Source organism: Salminus brasiliensis, chromosome 9, assembly GCF_030463535.1.
Source record: "Salminus brasiliensis chromosome 9, fSalBra1.hap2, whole genome shotgun sequence".
In the NCBI taxonomy this organism is placed as follows: domain Eukaryota; kingdom Metazoa; phylum Chordata; class Actinopteri; order Characiformes; family Bryconidae; genus Salminus; species Salminus brasiliensis.
The window spans coordinates 4,450,134-4,472,180 of record NC_132886.1 but is presented as its reverse complement, the minus strand read 5'-3'; the positions used below and the strand labels follow the sequence as shown (position 1 = coordinate 4,472,180).

General features: G+C 46.1%; 1 protein-coding gene across 3 annotated transcripts in view; it reads left to right on the top strand.

Annotated features, from left to right (window-relative positions):
- Nucleotides 1-21,508, top strand: part of dab1b (DAB adaptor protein 1b) — a 74,320-nt gene extending 52,812 nt beyond the window's left edge. Inside the window, exons 7-15 of one of the 3 annotated variants that reach the window (XM_072687200.1) lie at nucleotides 1,024-1,062; nucleotides 2,001-2,066; nucleotides 2,286-2,345; nucleotides 5,013-5,069; nucleotides 5,163-5,262; nucleotides 5,475-6,044; nucleotides 6,631-6,788; nucleotides 9,971-10,059; nucleotides 16,453-21,508. In XM_072687200.1, coding sequence (XP_072543301.1) covers nucleotides 1,024-1,062; nucleotides 2,001-2,066; nucleotides 2,286-2,345; nucleotides 5,013-5,069; nucleotides 5,163-5,262; nucleotides 5,475-6,044; nucleotides 6,631-6,788; nucleotides 9,971-10,045 — 1,125 coding nt within the window. In that variant the 3' untranslated portion in view covers nucleotides 10,046-10,059; nucleotides 16,453-21,508. The remainder of the gene's footprint in view (nucleotides 1-1,023; nucleotides 1,063-2,000; nucleotides 2,067-2,285; nucleotides 2,346-5,012; nucleotides 5,070-5,162; nucleotides 5,263-5,474; nucleotides 6,045-6,630; nucleotides 6,789-9,970; nucleotides 10,060-16,452) is intronic. The other 2 variants (XM_072687201.1, XM_072687202.1) reach the window with 2 other exon arrangements.
- The last annotated feature ends 539 nt before the right edge of the window (nucleotides 21,509-22,047 follow it).

Here is a 22,047-nt window from a genome sequence, read left to right as displayed (position 1 = left end):
ATCAGCCGATCTGATCTCTGTGTGTGTATAAATAATACTCCAGCCCCACAGTTTAGATCAGACGAGCTGCTGATTAATCTGATCAGTAAAATCCTTTATTTTCAGGATCAGTTTCTATAATCAGACTTTCTGGACTGACTGATTTAGTTTAGTCGAGACTTAAAATCTTAAAATGATGTTTTATAGTGTTTAATATCTGATAATCCAGTCTGATCTCCTCCCTGACCAATCAGCTCACAGCCCCTTTACAACACTGCAGTCTAATCACTTCCTGTGTGTGTGTGTGTGTGTGTAGTGGTACACACTCTGGACTGGTATCTGTGGTTGTTGGTCTACTGGGGTGTAATAACTGGTTTATAGTGGGTGAATGTGCTGTGTGTGTGTCATTGGGGTTTCTATAGTGTGTGTGTGTGTTAGCATTAGCGTTAGCCTCTACTCGGTTCTGAATGGGTTCTGGTTTATAAACAGAGAAAGGCGAGCGAGCGGTTGTGCGGTTCTCCCGCTGGTAAAACAGAGCGTTTCAGTGATGGTTTTATAAAGGGTCAGATATTATGGTCTGTTTTCAGGTTCCACTGTAAAATTGTTCCACACTGCAGAACCTCAACTCCTTTATTTACCTTCTGAGAACGTCCTGCTGCAGCCGGCTGGGCTGTAATGTCTGTTAATGGTGTCTTGAGGACAGCAGATGGCGCTCTGAACACTGTGGCTCAAACTAAGAGTCGGATCAGGATTAAATTAGCCCATACCTGATCCATTAAAATAGGCCTGGATTAGCCCAGATCCCTAGTGCTACCACATTAGCTAGACTGAAAACCAGCACAGCACACAACACGATTGCACCATTTCACCAAAGTAATGCGAGTTGACCACAGAATACCTTCAAAATTGACCAGCAGGGGGCAGTCTTCAGTGTTGAAGTTGGGCTCCCTTTAAACTCATGTATGATCTTTGAAACACATTTATATCTGTTTTTAATGTTTATCCCCCCAAACAATCCACCTCTCTGTCTCCATCTCTGTCCAGACGATTCTCGAAGACGACACTGATGACCCTGTGTATCAGGTAAGCAGAATTCAGACGCTTGCTCGGCGGCCAAACGTTAACGTTACCGAAGCCAGAGGCACCCAACTGCAGTTGTGCCGGGGCTGCAGCGGCCTCCGGTCCAGCGCTTTCCCTGCTTTCACACACTCGATTCAGCTCAGGTGCGTAACAGCAGGGAGGGCGCTGGGGAAACCACGCCGCGCTGTAGTCCTTCAGGACTGGACTTGGATTCCCTCGCCTTGAACAATTTCCATGTTCTGCTTTGATTAATAATTCATGTAACTCCACCATTCCAGTATACTTAATCTGTTTGCGGTAGACGGCCACAGTAGTTGAATTTTCTTTAACCATTCGACTTCTCTCATTGACGGTGTATCGATGTGCAGCCATGTTTTGTTTTTTTCTGTGTACATGTTTTACTGAAAGCCATATACAGCACCAGCCGATGCACTCTTTGACCTTTTGCCCTTCGAACCCCGGTGCTCTTTTGCTCGAACTGAATACAGACAACCTTAACCCGTGTTTTTTCTTTAACATGCACTGCACTGCATTAGGCAGCATCCCTCCATAGAGGGACCCCTTTAGAGGTAGCTGGTTAAGGTAATCAGACAGATTCTGTAGCTGCCAGTTTCCCATTAGCTTCATTAGCTAATGTTATCTTGGGGGGGGGATTTGTGTATCAGCAGGGTCTATGTATTAGTAGAGGTCTTGTCATGTAAGCGTCCCTGTTTTTTGGGGGAGTGGGGGTGGTAGCGGGAGCTCGTGGGGTACGATTCACGCATTTGGAAACAGAGCTCTTTACTGTGGCAGAACTAAGGTTAATCATTTGCTAGCCTGTCAGCTTGTTAGCATGTTAGCATGTGCCCACTGTTGAACCCTGTCTGACCAGCTGCCTGTGTGGCCCCGCCCACTGTCTCTCTTTCTCTCTCCCGCCTCCTCCTGCCGCGTCGCCGCCATAGTACATTGTGTTTGAAGCCGGACACGAGCCTCTCCGTGGCCCCCTATCAGAGGAGAGCGTTTACCAGGTACTCTGCCAAGCCCTGCCCCTTCCCTGCCCAACCCCTAAACCCCTACTTGAAGCTCTAGTGGTGTAGTGGAGGCCTCTAACTGTAAATGTTCGGTTTTGGGTGAAACTCAATGGTACAAATCCAGTTTTGATAGAATGTAGCCAATGTAGTAGATGAACATTTGCATATTTTTTATTTAGTCGAAGCTTTGTGTTAATGACCTGTTACGGCTTTTAGGTCCCAACGAGTCAGCAGAAAGAAGGGATCTATGATGTTCCAAAACGCCATTTTATGACTGTAGGTGCTTCTGTGTGCTGATCACTTACCCAACCTACCCACCTACCCACCCACCCACCCCCAATCCCCCACCCCCCTTCAACAAACCTCTCTGTGAACCCTTAGTCAGGCCCCGAAACGCCAGCCCAGCTGAGGAGCCAGTGTGGGCAGGTTCTCTTTTGGGAAACCCACTGTAGATAAATACCAGCATTCGCTAAACGCTAGTCTAATTCTATGGGCTGTCTATAGAGCAAGCAGAGGTAGATATCCAGTCTGATGAAGATGTCCCAGCACACCTGATTCAGGCTCCTCAAACCACCTGATAAAAACAACCTGGACAGCTCAGCTGGTTGAGCGGCCCACCAAGCTGGCCCACCAGTCAACTGACCAAGTTAACAGCTAATGGGTCATGCTGCAGACCAGCTAAACCATCAAACTTATAAAAATGTACTCTATGCTGGTCAACCAGATAAGTTGGTCTCAACCAGCCGGTCTACCGTAGTCGCTCAGGACTGTTGGAGAAGGAAAACTACAGTGAACCAGTGCTCACCAAACTTGCTTCTGGACATCTGCCTTACTACAAGTTTCACCTCTGCACCAAATCAAACACATCCCATTCTGCTGATGAAGATCTTCTGAAGGCAATCATTTGATGGATCGGGGTCAATTAGGACTGGGGATGAAGTCTACAGGAAGGCAGATCTCCAGAAGCAGGTGTGGTGACCACTGGTTCCCCAACAGTGCTAAAGAACTACACTAGTCCAGCTGGTAGAGCAGCTCAACTGTTGACCAACTGGTAGGGTGTGGGTGTGTTTTCATCTGAGAGTGATGGTTTAGCTTGTCTGATAGCATGAGCAAAATGACCAAGCTGGTCAACCAGCATGCCCAACTTGACCAAACTGGTCAACCAGTTGCCGCAGACCAGATAAACCATCAAATTTACTCTGTGCTGGTCAAACAGTTGAGCTGGTCTTAACCAGGTGGTCCAGAAGCAAAGTGGCTGAGGACTGTTGGAGAAAACAACAGTGAACCAGTGCTCACCAAACCTGCTTCTGGAGCTAGCTCTGGAGACCTTCTTGCAGACATCACCTCCAGCCCTAATTCAGAGGTCTTCAGAGGTTCTTCATCAGCAGAATGAGATGAAACTTTGAAACTTGAGGTTACAAATTGGTTTCACGAGAGGTTTGTTCTTGGGGATCCTCTGTGTGGTTGCACTGCATGCCATTAGGTGAGGCCTATGGGTTAAAATGCTCTAAATGATAACATTTCCGAGGACTGAATATCTGCTATTTTAGCCAAGTCACCTTTGGATTATCACCTGCACTGTGTTGACTGCATGGAAAATTTTTGCCATTTATAGCTTTTGAGTTTTAAGAGCCATCAGATCTTAGCAACCTTCTGCCAAATGCAATAGGAAGGAAGTCTTCCCGAAATTCCTGAAACTGCTCACTTTCTATTGTATTAGCAGTACATACCAACAAAGCCTGTGCTGCAAAGTCATCAAAGCTTACCGAGCCAAAAAAGAGCCTTGCTGTCTCACTTGAATGAATCCATGATATTCTGTCGCTCTCCCTCCATTCCACAAAGTGTTATTGCTTGTCTGTTCATTCAGTTGGAGCTTTTTGAGTGCCTGGAGCTCCCAGACGCACGTCAGACTCCTCCCACCCTCCCCTTACTTTCCTTCCCTGGCACAAAAACGACTGCTTAACCCCAGGGCTCTGAACTCCGGTCCAGAAGGAGCCTCCACTCAGCACTGAGGAGTATGCTGTGTTCTCTGCTCCAGCATATCTGACCCGTTATCGAGCCCTTCATGGGGGTGACTCGGGTGTATTTAGAGATGGAAAATTGCAGCAAACGAAATCCTGGGGTTGATTCTCACTTCCTAGGCCTGCGGTTTTCCATCTCTAGGTGCATCCGAGCAGAGATTTGAACTCTGTGGCCCTCTGGGACTGGATCTGCGCAGCCCTGATTGATTAGACTTCCTTTTACACGATTCTCATTATTTTCCTTTTTTTCTTCTTACGTTGCCCTTACTTTTCATACTTTTTCTTTTGCCGTGTGAGTATTAACGCGTGTGAACCCACTTGTTGTGTGTCTGTGTGCTTTTTTGTGGTGTTGTCCTGTGGCGTTCGATTAGCTGTTCGTGTGTGTTGCACCCGTTTCCCTTCATTCGTAGATGTCATGCACTGACTTCCTGTATAATGGCACATAAGACCCAAATCCAGCCCTCTGGGACCCCCCAGCCAGTCCACGTATTGCTTTCGTTCAAGCTCCTGAGACCACTGAGTCAGGTAATCAGGTGTCCTACGGTCCACATAGATTACCTGGCCCAGGTTGTAGGTGTAGGTGCCGGGATACAAGTAAAGCATGGATTTGCTGGAGGTCACCAAGGACCTGATTGGGAACCCCTGCAGTAGTGTACTTTTCACCATAGTGGTCAACCATTGAACATATTCTCAAAGGAGACGTTAACGGGTAGAGAAATGACCATGCCATTAGTCGACTGAACTTTATGCCAGATCGCTCCACCAATGAAGCACACGACCACAGCCAAACACTCTCATTGGTGGACCTGATCTCAGTCACGTCTAAGAGACCATACGACGTCCCTGACCATGCCCTAAAGTTGACTCTTTCCTCCTTTTCTTCTTGCATGCTTTTCTCGTGAACATCTCGGACCTCTTTAAGAACATCAATCAGTTTGACCTGTTTGGAGACATGGCCACTCCTCCAGACATCCTCTCAGTAAGTGAATTCCAGGACATCCGTAATGTCCACCTCCAACTCCTGGCCGGCTTGCCAAAAATGTCACTTACAAATTGTAACTTTTATTTCCAGATGCCTGCATCTCCTGCAAACACCCTGGATCCTGGGCGGCGGCGGCGACAGCACCCCCCTGAGCTTTTTACTCACTTCAGCCCCCCTGCTGTGCCTTCAGGTAACAGAAGTAACCATAGATCTGCAGAGATACTCTATTGATAACCCCTTGAACTTTAGGTGTGTTGTATTAACCCACAGGGAGTTCCACAGGGTTCAATATCGGGGCCTATAATGATAAATAATTAGGCTATGAGATGAGCTATGTCTCATTTCTACTTTTCCTGTCCTATTTGTCCCATCTCTGCACCATGTGTCCTCTCCTGCCCTCAGGCTACATGACGATGGGTGCAGTGCAGGCAGCACAGTGGGCTCAGCAGTCGATTGCGGCTCCAGCCGCTCCGCTGGCCTTCGGGGTTCAAGCTCCATTGCAGGTGGCTCAGGTGCTTCCTGGTGGCCAGCCGGTGATCTGGGGACAGGCCAATCTCTTCCACTCCCCAGCCACGGGCCAACAGCAGTGGGCCTTCATTCCAGCTCAAACGGTAGGCATGGGGGGGCATCCCCTCTCGGCCGCCGCTGTGCTCCAAGGCCTGGTTCCTATCGCTGCCATGAGGCCTCATTCTTGCGAGCCGTCTGCACCATCCTCAGCCATCACCAGCCCCCAGCATGTGGCCAACCCCCCAGTGCAGCGAGACGCCTCCAGGGACGCACTGAACGAGAACGTCCAGGAGGAGGCACTCGAGTCTCAGGCACAGCCGCCTGCAGCCACTAGCGACCCGAACACGCAACCAGAAGGAGCCACACAAGACACACAGGAAGTGGAAGTCTGCTGTGGCGAGCTCGACCTATCACAGCTGAGCCTAACGCCAGGTTCATCTACGTCACCATCCACAACAGACTCTCGTGAGTGAGACACACGTGATCTGCTTATAATGAGGGCTGATGATAAGGGGGAACATTCTATTGAATTGTGTAGGGTTGATTTACACTTAGGGTTGGGATTTAGGATTGATTTAGGGTTTGGGTTAGGATTTAGGGTTTGGGTTGATTTAGGGTTGATTAGGGTTAGGATTTTGGGTGGATTTAGGGTTGATTTAAGATTAGGGTTAGGGTTAATTTAGGGTTGATGTAAGGTTAGGGCTAGGGTTGATTAAGGTTAGGGTTAGGACTTAGGGTTGATTTAAGGTTAGGATTAGGATTTACTGTTGAATGAAGGTAAATGCATTAATTACAAGGGGTGTCCACAAATATTTGCACGTTTAGTGTAGGTAGGGTAAATGTCTTTTTTCAGAATAATACAGGGAATTGTATCTAGGCTGCTGTTGGTAGGTTCATATTTTTTTTCACAGGACCTTCACAAACCTTCCAGTCTAAAGAATCATTTCACAGCTACTATGAGCCCTGGTTCAAGGTCTAGAATTGAACAGCCTGATCATCACAGATTAAATGATAGTGATAAGAATCGGCCTGTTTCTGCTTCATTCTCCAGCTGCCACACCTGCTCCCCAGCAGGGCATCCCAACCCTGCCCTCTGACCCCCCAAAAGAGCCTTCTCCCACAGGAGCAGAGGCCGGCAATGACCATCTTAAAGAGCCCTCTCCCACGGGAGCAGCAGACACCGGTGGCCATGATGTGACAGAGGAAGCGGTAATTGTTTGTTTGAGATTTCTTTCAACATTTTTTGTGTTTACAGCTCTTACAGCTCAGTGTTTACAGCTCTTGCAGCTCAGTGTTTACAGCTCCTACTGCTCAGTGTTTACAGCTCCTACTGCTCAGTGTTTACAGCTCTTGCAGCTCAGTGTTTACAGCTCAGTGTTTACAGCTCTGACAGCTCAGTGTTTACAGCTCTTGCAGCTCAGTGTTTACAGCTCCTACTGCGCAGTGTTTACAGGTCAGTGTTTACAGCTCTTACAGCTCAGTGTTTACAGGTCAGTGTTTACAGCTCTTACAGCTCAGTGTTTACAGCTCAGTGTTTACAGCTCTCACAGCTCAGTGTTTACAGCTCCTACTGCTCAGTGTTTACAGCTCTCACAGCTCAGTGTTTACAGCTCTCACAGCTCAGTGTTTACAGCTCAGTGTTTACAGCTCAGTGTTTACAGCTCTTGCAGCTCAGTGTTTACAGCTCCTACTGCTCAGTGTTTACAGGTCAGTGTTTACAGCTCTTACAGCTCAGTGTTTACAGCTCAGTGTTTACAGCTCTCACAGCTCAGTGTTTACAGCTCCTACTGCTCAGTGTTTACAGCTTAGTGTTTACAGCTCTGACAGCTCAGTGTTTACAGCTCCTACAGCTCAGTGTTTACAGCTCCTACTGCTCAGTGTTTACAGCTCAGTGTTTACAGCTCTCACAGCTCAGTGTTTACAGCTCAGTGTTTACAGCTCATTGTTTACAGCTCTCACAGCTCAGTGTTTACAGCTGTGTTTACAGCTCCTACTGCTCAGTGTTTACAGCTGTGTTTACAGCTCTTACAGCTCAGTGTTTACAGCTCTCACAGCTCAGTGTTTACAGCTCAGTGTTTACAGCTCCTACTACTCAATGTTTACAGCTCAGTGTTTACAGCTCTCACAGCTCAGTGTTTACAGCTCTTACAGCTCAGTGTTTACAGCTCTCACAGCTTAGTGTTTAGAGCTCCTACAGCTCAGTGTTTACAGCTCAGTGTTTACAGCTCCTACTGCTCAGTGTTTACAGCTCAGTGTTTACAGTTCTCACAGCTCAGTGTTTACAGCTCCTACAGCTCAGTGTTTACAGCTCCTACTGCTCAGTGTTTACAGCTCAGTGTTTACAGCTTTCACAGCTCAGTGTTTACAGCTCAATGTTTACAGTTCTCACAGCTCAGTGTTTACAGCTCTTACAGCTCAGTGTTTACAGCTCCTACTGCTCAGTGTTTACAGCTCAGTGTTTACAGCTCTTACAGCTCAGTGTTTACAGCTCAGTGTTTACATCTCTCACAGCTCAGTGTTTACAGCTCCTACTGCTCAGTGTTTACAGCTCAGTGTTTACAGCTCTCACAGCTCAGTGTTTACAGCTCAGTGTTTTCAGCTCTCACAGCTCAGTGTTTACAGCTCCTACTGCTCAGTGTTTACAGCTCAGTGTTTACAGCTCTTACAGCTCAGTGTTTACAGCTCAGTGTTTACATCTCTCACAGCTCAGTGTTTACAGCTCAGTGTTTACATCTCTTACAGCTCAGTGTTTACAGCTCAGTGTTTACAGCTCTCACAGCTCAGTGTTTACAGCTCTTACAGCTCAGTGTTTACATCTCTCACAGCTCAGTGTTTACATCTCTCACAGCTAAGTATTTACACCTCTCACAGCTCAGTGTTTACATCTCTCACAGCTAAGTATTTACACCTCTTACAGCTCAGTGTTTACATCTCTCACAGCTCAGTGTTTGCAGCTCAGTGTTTACAGCTCTCACAGCTCAGTGTTTACAGCTCTCACAGCTCAGTGTTTACATCTGTCACAGCTCAGTGTTTACAGCTCTCACAGCTCAGTGTTTACAGCTCTGACAGCTCAGTGTTTACATCTCTCACAGCTCAGTGTTTACAGCTCAGTGTTTTCAGCTCTCACAGCTCAGTGTTTACAGCTCCTACTGCTCAGTGTTTACAGCTCAGTGTTTACAGCTCTTACAGCTCAGTGTTTACAGCTCAGTGTTTACATCTCTCACAGCTCAGTGTTTACAGCTCAGTGTTTACATCTCTTACAGCTCAGTGTTTACAGCTCAGTGTTTACAGCTCTCACAGCTCAGTGTTTACAGCTCTTACAGCTCAGTGTTTACATCTCTCACAGCTCAGTGTTTACATCTCTCACAGCTAAGTATTTACACCTCTCACAGCTCAGTGTTTACATCTCTCACAGCTAAGTATTTACACCTCTTACAGCTCAGTGTTTACATCTCTTACAGCTCAGTGTTTGCAGCTCAGTGTTTACAGCTCTCACAGCTCAGTGTTTACAGCTCTCACAGCTCAGTGTTTACATCTGTCACAGCTCAGTGTTTACAGCTCTCACAGCTCAGTGTTTACAGCTCTGACAGCTCAGTGTTTACATCTCTCACAGCTCAGTGTTTACAGCTCAGTGTTTACATCTCTCACAGCTCAGTGTTTACAGCTCAGTGTTTACAGCTCTGACAGCTCAGTGTTTACATCTCTCACAGCTCAGTGTTTACAGCTCAGTGTTTATAGCTCAGTGTTTACATCTCTCACAGCTCAGTGTTTACATCTCTCACAACTCAGTGTTTACAGCTCAGTGTTTATAGCTCAGTGTTTACATTTCTCACAGCTCAGTGTTTACAGCTTTTACAGTTCAGTGTTTACAGCTCAGTGTTTACAGGTTTTACACCTCAGTGTTTACAGCTCAGTGTTTACAGCTCTTACAGCTCAGTGTTGTTTCTTTTGGAGATTGTATTGGTGTGTGAATTTGAAACTAATCTAAAGTCTCTCAGTTTAAGAGAACTACTGGACCAAGCTTTTGGTTTATTCAGCGAACAGCACTAACTGAAAGCTGAAGCCTGAATCCTCTATTGATGTTGGAAAAGGGGAGGCTTGTGTGTGCCGGGCTTTGTTGGTGGTTTGGCTAGAAGACTGGACCAATGCCTAATCTAGAAACGTCTTTTGTGACTAGACTTTGATGTTGTTGAAAGTCGGTTGGATATGGATCAAGCAGACAGTTTGATCTGTGTTTGTATTCGTGGGGTGTCTCTCGGGTAGCGTTTGGCAGAATGGCAATATAATGACAGTGGTAGCAAAGGTAGCATAGTACAAATCGCTTAATGGTGAAAGCATATCCTATAAAATTATGCATTTATTTTTCTTTCCCTTTCCTCTTTTTTTCACAGGGCTCCAGCTCCCAAACCCCCAGCAGCTGTGAGACAGCAGCAGAACCTCCGGCTCCCTCCCAGGCAGATGACTAGGGATCTCAGCTCTGGTTCGTCTCCATTCAGTCTCTCCTCTCCTACTCACTGCATCACCCCAGCAGCCCAGGCCTTGCATGTCATCACATATGTAATCTACCCACGTCCGGATCCTCTTTCCAAGATATTCTCCTACCTACACACACTTGCACCACGTTGGCCCCACACCAAGCCGAGCTTTGCTGCAGTAGCTGAAGGATTCTGGCATTCAGGCTACTGGGCAGGCAGCTCAGCGGTCAGTCACTCGTAGCTTCAGACCGATGCTCCGGTGTATGAACTGGTTTGTGCTCTGTAAATTCAATACACAGCGTGAACACTCAGCTCCAGCCCGGGAGCCGAGCTCTCCTGTTGTAATCGCCCTCAGCTCAGAGATACAGATCATTACAACTGAATAGAAAAAGAGGAAAGGTGGAGGAACATCTGAGGTGGAGGAGATATGTAACCTGGCAACATTCTCTCCAGTCGGGGTGAGCTGCTTTGAGCTGCTTTGAGTGGGGTTGTTCACTGTATGTCCAAATGTTTGTGGACACCCATTCTAATCAGTGCAGGGCTGCTGACACAGATCTACTACTGCACACAGACACACACATACAGCTTGTCTAGTCCCTGTTGAGAAGTCCCGCCAATAGAATAGGACTATCTGGATCAGTTATGCATGAGCCTATTGGCATCGTGCTGTCTAATGCCAGGCCAGCGTGGGCTAGAGGGGTAAAAACCCACCCAGCATTGTGAAGAACTGTGGTGCTCTCTGGAATGATGGATGGTGCTCCATCCAATGCTTTTGGGAGGCGTTGGGGATGGTGAGGTGTGGTTGTGGTCTTCCAACATCCTGACCTCATGTTAACACTCTTGTTACTGAGTGCAATCAAATCCCACAGCAGTGCTCCTCCACAATGAAGTTGGATGCCTTCTACTGGACAGTCCGTGGACAGTAGAGGCAGTTACTCACCCCAAGACGTGTTTGGTGTCTGAAGTCTGCTTCTTTAGTGTCGCTGAGCTATGAAGCTAACAAGCTATGAGAAAACCATATGGTGTCCAGTAATCTCTAATAGACTTGGGTTTCTTCTTTTAGTTCCATTAGTACATTTAAGTTTTATACGTCTAGCATTGCCATTGCCCTTCAGTTATTTTCTAAAGCACATCTCCTCTTCTATAGACCACTGTAGTCAGAATCTGAATCTGAATCTGAATCTTTATTCGCCAAGTCTCTGTCATAGCGTGCTAGGCCAGACCAAGATGGGACAAACACTCAAAAGGGGCTAGAACTAAACCCTCTAGGGAGCATCTGGGTGATAGGGGGGGTTCAACGAAAACGATGGGTAGGGAACCATCTGCTAGACCAAACGGCAAGGCCGACCAAACCTGGAACTGCAGCACGCCGCTGAGAGCGTGGGTCGCCTTGAGCATCCAAACAGGAAATGAGCGAGCCTCGCTTGATACGTAAGTGGCCTGGAGACCGACTCCTGAACGTGGATGAATCCTGAGCCATCCTAAGCACACCTGAACCAACCCGGGACCTCAGGGCGTCCATGAGGCTCTAGTACGTACAATTCTCGGCATGAATGGCGGTGACAAGGCTCCTTAAGTACCCCCCAGTCCCAGGTGAAACTCGTGTGTGTGTTCATGACCGTGAACCGAACACACATGAACACAAATGAACATGAATCAACTCACTGAACCAAACACATGAACATAAACAAGGGGGAAGTTCTTATTTGGGCCTGTGGGCGGCGGCTCGGAATCGCCCCGGGGGAAGGCGCAATACAGAGGGGCTGACAGTCTGTTCTACATACAAGGAATTTTATAAACTGTTAACACGTATTACACTGAGAGAGAAAAATACACTAAATAATAAATAGAATAAAAAAAAAATCCGTTAAAAAAGTAAAAATAATAAAATAAAAACTTGAAAAAACTATGAACTGATATAATTATTTAAACATTTACAAAAAATGAAAATCTGTACAGCTGTGCAATAACCATAGTGCAAATGTTAAGCTGTTGTGTATCAGTACTGCGTTGCAGTGAGATAGATTAGGTTTATAGATTAGGTTTATAGATTAGGGTGTGAGGTGTCCTCTGTGGTTGAGGAGCCGTACAGCTCTGGGGGAAAAAGCTGTTAGCGTGCCGTGTTGTGCTGGTTTTAATGGGAGTGTCTGGAAGAGGTGATGTCCAGGGTTAGAGGGGTCAGCTGTTTCCTCGCCCTGCTGGCGTAGATCTCCTGAAGCGATGGCAGATCACATCCAGTGATCCTCTCTGCCGTCCTGATGATGCGCTGTAGTTTGGCTCGCTCTTGGGAGGTGGAGGAGCCAAACCAGATGTGAGGATGGACTCAATGATCGCTGTGTAGAACTGGACCATCAGGGTCTGCGGCAGGTTGAATTTCTTGAGCTGTCTGTCATGTTGTAGTCAGAGCTATGTTGTTATGACCATATTCGGCACCCTGAGTCGAAGCCCAGTTTTCAGAGGCAGAAATGGATGTACAATGTTGCCTCACTGGATCCTCTGAATTACGCGGTTGTATAAGAGTCGTAATACCAATTTCGCTACATGTAAGCTAATGCTACTGCGCATCAGTTAGACGTTAGCATGCTACACTGAAGTAATGCGGGCTATAGCAGTATGCCGTATGACTGTGTGGTTAGTCATTCTTCTTCAGAGATGACCAGTAAAGCCAGGTGGTGCTGAGCAGTGTAGCCTCTGTTGTGTTTCAGTGAGTATTACATGACAAACCCAGCGCAACACCAACTTCTGCTGATCTAAGCTGATCTCGATGGTTAAGTTGGTTGAAAAGCTGCTTATCCAGGGGGAAACATATCCTGCTGGTCAGCAAGCTGAAATTCAGGACAGGCCACAATGTCACGGTGAAGTCAGGAAAACCTGTGATGTCACGGTAGAGTCAGGAAAACCTGTGATGTCACGGTGAATTCAGGACAGGCCATGACGTCACAGTGAAGTCAGGAAAACCAGTGATGTCACAGTGAATTCAGGACAGGCCATGATGTCATGGTGAAGTCAGGAAAAACGGTGATGTCACAATGAAGTCAGGAAAACCTGTGTTGTCACAGTGTAGTCAGGAAAACCGGTGATGTCACAGTGAATTCAGGACAGGCCATGATGTCACTGTGAATTCAGGACAAGCCTTGATGTCACAGTGAAGTCAGGAAAACCGGTGATGTCATGGTGAATTCAGGACAGGCCATGATGTCACGGTGAATTCAGGACAAGCCTTGATGTCACAGTGAAGTCAGGAAAACCGGTGATGTCACAGTGAATTCAGGGCAGGCCATGATGTCATGGTGAATTCAGGACAAGCATTGATGTCACAGTGAATTCAGGACAAGCCTTGATGTCACAGTGAAGTCAGGAAAATCGGTGATGTCACGGTGAAAGTCAGGAAAACCAGTGATGTCACAGTGAATTCAGGACAGGCCATGACGTCACGATGATGTCAGGAAAACCTGTGATGTCAAATGAATAACTTTAATTTTAAGATCAAGATTAAGTCACTAGAAATTGTGTGATTATTACAGTATTATTTTTTATGCCAACTTGGCTTGGCAAGAATGGGCTTCTGTAGAAATGGTGAAAATCTTAATATCTTAAATTCATGATCATGATCATTTCCGACACTGTGTGACTCCCTGCCGTTTAAAGATCAACTGAAAGTCAGACTTACAGACAGAATTGAGGCTTCATGGCAGCTGCTGCTGCTGTTTTTATCTGCTTGACATACTTTTTCCATTTGGAAAATTGTGTATTTTTTTTCTTCACCAACCAGCATCCCCCCCACCCCCCAGCCACCTCACCCCCCACCCAGCCTACCACTCTCTGAACCCACTGGGTACTTTCTCCCAGCTCCTCATTTTCTGTGCGTGAGGGCTCTGAGTAAACAGCTTCACTTCAGCACAGGGCTGTTTTATCCCCCTCAGCTTTGAAGCAGAGCTTTATAAATATGCGGTTTGTTGGCAGCTTTTTAATTCTGCAAGGCGTTTCTTTCTGCTGCCTTGCTTCAGGGTTTCCACGCTCTTCCTCACGCTCTCATTCAGCTCAGAATGTATGTCCTGAGTGCTGTTTACTGACGTGCTCGTTTTTGGCAGGCTGGGGTCGGCTGGAGCCCGAATTAGAGCCGAGTTAGAGTTCGAGCCTTCTGTGAAAGTGTTGATGGTGATTATGTTTATTGACGACTTGTGATTTTTTTTCTTATTGTCGCCACGACCTGATCTCCGGCACTGTTGAAGGGAAGGTAATATTGTGTATTTATGTGTTTATAACCACAGTTATAATCACTGTGTTTTCAGTAATGTGTTTTACTATAATCCAAAATCAATATATTCAGATTACTCTCCAGTCTTGACAAGGTTTTCGTTTTTACTTCCTTCGTGCCTCACTCTTATTGGTTGGTCGAAGCCCCAACATTCCCAGTCCACTGGTACTTCCACGGTCTCCTGAGCAGGACTGGCGAAGGTCTAATGAACTAAAGGTTTCCCAACAGTGAAGTCTTGCACAGGTGATTGTGTGTAGCTGTGTGGTTCAGTACAAGGTGATGGTCACAGTGATTTATCGGTGAAGTCAGGAAAAATAGTGATGTAACGGTGAAGTCAGGAAAACCTGTGATGTCACAGTGAAGTCAAGAAAACCAGTGATGTCACAGTGAATTCAGGACAAGCCTTGATGTCACAGTGAAGTCAGGAAAACCGGTGATGTCACAGTGAAGTCAGGAAAACCTGTGACGTCACAGTGAAGTCAGGAAAACCGGTGATGTCACAGTGAAATCAGGACAGGCCTTGATGTCACTGTGAAGTGACATCACAGGACTGGTGAAGGTCTAATGAACTAAAGGTTTCCCAACAGTGAAGTCTTGCACAGCTGATTGTGTGTAGCTGTGTGGTTCAGTACAAGCCGATGGTCACAGTGATTTATCGGTCTACTCATGCTTTAGCAAAGGTCTGTAAGACTGACAGATAATAGGTAACATAGACAGTTAGTAAATGGGTGTAAATGGGTTCATGAGAATGGTGCCACAGTGAATTCTGGACAAGCTATGATGTCACTGTGAAATCAAGAAAACCATGTGATTTCACAGTGAATTTGGGACAGTTTGTGATGTCACAGTGAATTTTAAACAGGCTGTGATTTTACGATGAGTTCAAGGCAGATTGTCACAATGATTAAAGGACGGTCTGTGATGTCACCGTGAGTTCAGGACAGGCCATGATGGTACGGTGAAGTCAGGATAACCTGTGATGTCACAGTGAATTCGGGATGGGCTATTATGTCACGGTGAAGTCAGGAAAACCTGTGATGTCACAGTGAATTCAGGACAGGCCATGATGGTACGGTGAAGTCAGGATAACCTGTGATGTCACAGTGAATTCGGGATGGGCTATTATGTCACGGTGAAGTCAGGAAAACCTGTGATGTCACAGTGAATTCAGGACAGGCCATGATGGTACGGTGAAGTCAGGACAACCTGTGATGTCACAGTGAATTCGGGATGGGCTATGATGTCACGGTGAAGTCAGGAAAACCTGCGATGTCACAGTGAATTCAGGACAGGCCATGATGTCACAGTGAAGTCAGGACAACCTGTGATGTCACAGTGAATTCGGGATGGGCTATGATGTCACGGTGAAGTCAGGAAAACCTGCGATGTCACAGTGAATTCAGGACAGGCCATGATGTCACAGTGAAGTCAGGAAAACCGGTGATGTCACAGTGAATTTGGTACAGCCTGTGATGTCCCTATGAATATGAGACAGCCTGTGATGTCACAGTGAATTCGGGACACCCTGTGATGTCACAGTTAATTTGAGACAGCCTGTGATGTCACAGTCCATTCAATGCGGGCTGATTTCACAGATGAACTCTGCGGCTCTGACAGTGCACGCTTCCTATAGACGAGTTAACAGTAAGCTCTCTGTACACTCTCTTATTTCCACACGATGGAGAGGAAATGCTCCATGTCCAGCCTCTACACCCTGGTCACCCTTTGTCCCCAACAGCTGATGCAGGACCAGTTTCTGCCGCTTACCCCAACGTCCGCCTAATTTCACTGTAGTGCGAGCGGTGCTAAGCGCCTGTACCTGTACTGTATTCAGTGCTTATCAGGGTCTGCAGTGCGACCTCTGGCTGCTGTGATCCTAAAGCCGACTACTGCCACCTGCTGGCCGCGTGCTGCGCTGCGACTGTCCTCGAGAGAAAAGCAAAGCAGAGCAGCTTAGCGACACAGAACATGATTAGTTTCATCTGTGGAGCGTGAAGAATGTGTATGTGACTAAGCCCAGGCCTGCATGTATATATATATGTGTGTGTGTGTGTGTGTGTGTGTGTGTGCCTTTTTTTCCCCTTTTTTCTTCATGTGTTATTTTTGGGCTCTAATGCTGTCTTTTTAATCTCATCCATAGGAAACGGCTGCCCACTCTGCGTGGAGAAGCGCCGGAAAAGAATACAGGATCCAAAAAGCCGAAAATGGAGCGAGCGGCTGAGTGACTGCCTCTCTTTCTGCATCTGTGGAATACATACTCACCAGAATAGTGAACACAGAGACTAACACTGTAACACGGCAGGCGTGATGTGCCATACAGATTTATATTAACAGAATAATGAAGACTGCATTAGACTGCATTGGACTGCAGTGGGTTTCAATCAAGACAGTCCTTCAGATCTCAAATTTTAAAAGTATTTTAAACAAAAAGATTTATTTTTGATTGATAATGAGGCACTCGCGATTCGGCTACATCCAAACCTGCACCCAGAAGCTTTGAGCTTTCAGAACTTTTGGCTCCCTACATAGCGTACTGGGCTCTAGCACCCTCTGTAGTGCACTACACATCAAAAAATGGGCCTCGAACTTTGGGCCATTTCCAGCGGTTCCTCTTAACACTGGGTTGACCAATCGAGTTCTGCTGCCTGTTGTTCCTCAGGACAGCGGATACTGACTGACCAAACACAAACAGCACTCTACCAGATCTTTCGTTGGTTGTTTTTTCCTCTAAAGCGGTCGATGCTCGCGCTGAGCTTTTTGAAATGTGACTGTGTTTCTTACGAGGACCATCTGCATGGTTTCGCCAAAAGAGACTTGCTAGAGGAATAACAACATCGCTAGCTTTTCTACGACGGCAGTTCAAAAGAAAGGGTTTTAAAAGGTTTGGTTTTCTACGTCCATCGAGCTCTGCTGTTTGGTCTACCCCTGTGTGTTTCCAAGACATATGAAAATGTGGATGAAAGCTCCTCTTTGCCAAATATTGTTCGGGAAATAATGCGGAACCTTTGTGCCACAGGTTGTGTTGCAGCCTAATTTGCACGAGAGACCAAGACAGTGACCAATTGGACTGGGTTTCAAAATTCAGTCCTGAATTACAGCACTGGCCAGAAGTTTTAGGCCCCTAATCCATTATTTAAGACTCCCGTCTCTCAGCAGTGAGAGAGTTTTACTGCAGGAGCTCCAGATCTCGTCAGAACAGATAAAGCAGCTGAACATGAATCCGGTAAAAAGGAGAAACAAGAGCTTCTCATTCTGTCGGTGAGCTAGTCTGAAGAACAGCTCGGTTCCTCCAGGTTTCTCCTGAACGCCCCCCAGTCCAGCCAGCACAGCGTGGAGGATGTGTTCAACTCCATCAGCAGCAGCAGCAGCAGCAGCTCACCTGATTTACCATCATTAAGCCCTGATTTACCACCAAACCAGGTGTTGATCTGAGGAGAACTCTAAATAACACTAGACTCCATGAGGAGAACTTTGGAGATGTCCACCACTTTCTGTAGAAATGTTATTATTAGTGTTTATTCTATTCTAGTCTAATTTTTACTGGGGCCTAAAGTCTTTGTACAGTACAGTATGTATGTATGTATGTATGTATATATATACATACTGTGTTCTATGTTGTTTAATATTGAATTTTAATATCTGAAGTTGTCAGGCTTATCAGCACCCCTGTGCCAGTCCGTATGCTTGTAGTTTCCAAATCCAGGCCGCTGATTGGCTGTCTGAGTGGCATTCCCCGCCCATGTTTGTCATTAATGCCAGCACGTCTAGCTTAACCTGGGTTAGAAAATATATATGCACCTCCAGAACCCCAAAGCCACGCCCCCTTTTCCAGTCTGTTCAGGAATTGATCAGGAATGGTGTCCGGCGATACCCAGCTCAGCTGACCAGCGTGACCCCGAGGTGGGCGCACAGCATGTCCCTTTAATACACTGCTGCTTTGACGGCAAGTTGCACTGTTCCTAAAACAAGGCAAAGCCTAGACCTAATACTGTCATTTAAGGTATACTGTGCATGTCCAAATGTTTGTGGACACTGCTTCTAATGAATGCATTCAGCTCCTTTAAGTCACACCCTTTGCTGACACGGATGTGCAAATGTTGCACACACAGACGCACAGCTTGTCTAGTCCCTGTAGAGAAGTACTGCCAATAGAATAGGACTCCTGAAGCAGATGAACATCAGCCTGCCGGCACCATGCTGCATTGAGCTGTAGAGCAGAGGTGCAACATCCAATACTTTTGGGCTGGTTATCATCCAGCATCCTCACCTCACTAACTAATGCTTTTCTTGCTGGATGCAATCAAATTCTTAGTCTAGTAGAAAACCAACAAAGGCAGGAGAAACTCTTTTTAATAGCCTGTGAATGAGCAGGTGTCCAAATACTTTTTTTTTTCATGTAGTGTATTTACATATCTGCATTAGTTAATAATATAGTACTATAGAAAATGGTCTTTTATATGACCTGTGGATCTGTACTGGTCAGTAAGGCACTGAGCCCTGTGTTAGCAACCCCTCCCTCTTTCTCCTGAAGTGCAAAATTAGGCTGCAAACTAACTGTGGTTTCAAAAGCAATACCATCCTAATGCTTCTCCTCTTACCTCTGATGGGTTTCATTACTAATCATGTCAGTGTCTCACGTGTCTGTTCCCTGTGTAAATCTGTCATGATGTCTACGCCACAGCCCAACACACACTGGCCCAGCAAACTTCAGCGTTTCTACACTTTTATAAATGGACCACAAAAGAACCGATTCACCAAATGAACCAGTGTTCTGTGCCGCTAGGTCTGGTGTGAACTGGGAAGAACATTCAAGAGGCTTCCCAACAATCAGTCATAGGTGTGCCCCACCATCCCAGTGTTTTATTGATTTCATTGGAGAGAGTTGGCTCATTCTGTGATAGGCTTAAAGGAAGGAATACTCCAGTGTTTTCCAAGCAACCTGCTCATTTTAATGCACAAATGAACATGTAAACTTCGGTGGACAGCTCAGCTGGACACAGTCTAAGGGCCCTATCTTACACCCTGCTCAAGTTGCGTCACGAAGCTCACCGATATCTTCCGCCCCGCCAACAGTCTATTTCCACTGCTTCCTCCTGTGTAGTTAAACAGCAGCGCTGCTTATGAATATCTCTACACTGATGGGCTCGGTGGTCTTGAAATGAGGGGTGTTCAGGTCAGTTTCTGGAGTATTTCTGTGTATCTCGTCAGTGGAAAACACGGGAGGAGCTCCACTGCCTGAAAACAGTCTAGACAGACGTTCATCTACAGTCAGACGTTCGTTGCTATCTCAGCAGTGAATTGTCAACACAGGCGTGTGCAGCCCGACGCTCGTACACCCCCCCACGCTTCACACCACTGAAATAGCAACCCGCCAAGGTCAGTCAGACCACACCTGGCTCTTAAAGGGATGGTGAGAGACACGCTGATTGGTTTATTACTGCACGTTATGCCCAAAACAAACACACCCATGATTCATTAAGAGACTCATGACATGAACATGACACCCCTTCTTCCCTCTATTGCTATTACAGCCATCGCTTTCGACTGGTTCAGGTTTTATCCCTCCGACACAACAGTTTGTCACCTTCAGCTCAATTGTCCACCAGCCTTCACACAAGGTGTAAAGGTAAAGGTGCACGTATTTGTCACTGTACAGCGAAATGTGTCCTCCGCATTTAACCCATCTGGTAGTGAACACACACTCACACATGTGTTAGGGGCAGTGAGTACACACACACACCCAGAGCGGTGGGCAGCCAACTCCAGCGCCCGGGGAGCAGAGAGGGTAAAGGACCTTGCTCAAGGGCCCAACAGTGGCAGCTTACCAAGCCAGGGAATCGAACCCACAACCCTGTTATCAATATCCCGGTGCTCTAACCGCTGAGCCACCACTGCCCCAAGGATCAGCACTTGGTCCCTTTATATTGCTTATTTATTTGCTACTCCAGTGCTGTTCTTATTTTCTTTTTGGCCTCTAATTTGGAACAGTGTGTGAAACTACCTCCACCATGTGTGGAAGCTGTACTTTAGCCCGGCTAGCGCTCACTGTGAGTTGTTGATCTGGCCATATTACAGCCACCAAGCCGGAGATTCGAATAAGAACCTGAGTGAAGGTGCAGTATTACCTAACCTACGTAAGGTTGGTCCATGCTCCGTTCAACGACTGCCCAATAGCTTTTACTACTGTAACTGTACTGTCAATTACTGTCTGCTCCTACCTAGGGACAGGGAAATCAGGGACGTCAAAACAATGCATTGTTGATGGTGGAGCCCTTATTTAGAGACAGGGCTGAAAACAGCTGGAGTATTCCTGTAAAGTGGACCCCCCCCCCATGCTAAGGGCTACAGTAATACTGGTCTCACTGTCCTGTGCAGGCTAAAGGAAAAAAACTGTGTTGTTGAACTGCAGTGGTCAGTGGCTCTTGGCCTGGATGTTAGTTGGCTTTGTTTGAACTGTTTGGATTGCTCCATGTTTTTGAACAGTAGTGAAGTGATGACATGCCCTTTTCTATTTCATCTGCAGAACGAGACCCATGACCGAACCATCGCTTTTACTTTGGTGTCGTGTTCAGAAACTCCTCGAATCGGACCAGGCGCTCTCCTGAGCTCGGTCTGGCTTTGCGTTTTTGCCTTATGTTGCAATATAGTTGTGAAAACAATGGATGCATGTTTTCGTTGGTTTGTCCTTTTTCTTTTCTATGAGGACGGTGTTACTTTTCAGTTTTTTAATAAGGAGTCTATGGACCATGTTGTTCTCTGCGTTCGTCCCATGCTGTGAGGAGTCTTTGAGTCATTAACTCGTTTAGCTCATTCGCTGTTGCTGAATTCATCTTAGAATTAACTGAGCTTGTAGTTCAATGGAAATAATGCAAACATTGTGAATCCGAGACTTTTCTATACACCAGTGGGGCAGATTTACAGTACAGATACGCTTCACTGCAGGATTCTGCCAATGCAAGTTATGTACCTGTTAAGCAGAACAGAAAAAAGAATGAAAACATAAAGTGTTTATGATTCTAATCTTTAGTAACAGTCCATGACAATGCCTTTTACTGCGCTATTTTTAAACGTACAGCAAGCTCTTTCATTTTGTACATAAATACAGGTGTATAATTTGCACTGGCTGAAAGATTCAGTAAATCTGCCGTCATCACATGTAATTCTGCCTCAAATAAAATGTTTTACGATTTCCAAAATGTGCTCTCGCTCTCTCTCTCTCTCCTCCATCCCCTGAATCAGGCTCATATTGTTTTAGACACACTATTCCAGTATACTAGACTGGGCAAGCCTAGCTTTGCTGGACTGCCATCAGCTACATGGCATTTATCATGAAAGTGTCAGTACCAGGGCTAACTACTAATATACTAATAATATTAATAATGACAGATAGATAGATAGATAGATAGATAGACAGATAGATAGATAATCAGATAGATAGATAGATAGATAGATAGATAGACCGATAGATAGATAATCAGATAGATAGATAGATAGACAGACAGATAGGCAGATAGACAGATAGAAAGACAGAGAGAGATAGAGAGAGAGACAGACAGATAGATAGACAAATAGAGAGACAGACATACAGATAGGTAGATAGACAGACAGACATACAGATAGGTAGATAGAGAGACAGACAGACAGAAATGTAGATAGACAGATAGAGGTAGACAGATAGAGAGACAGACATATAGATAGATAGACAGACAGAAATGTAGATAGACAGATAGAGAGA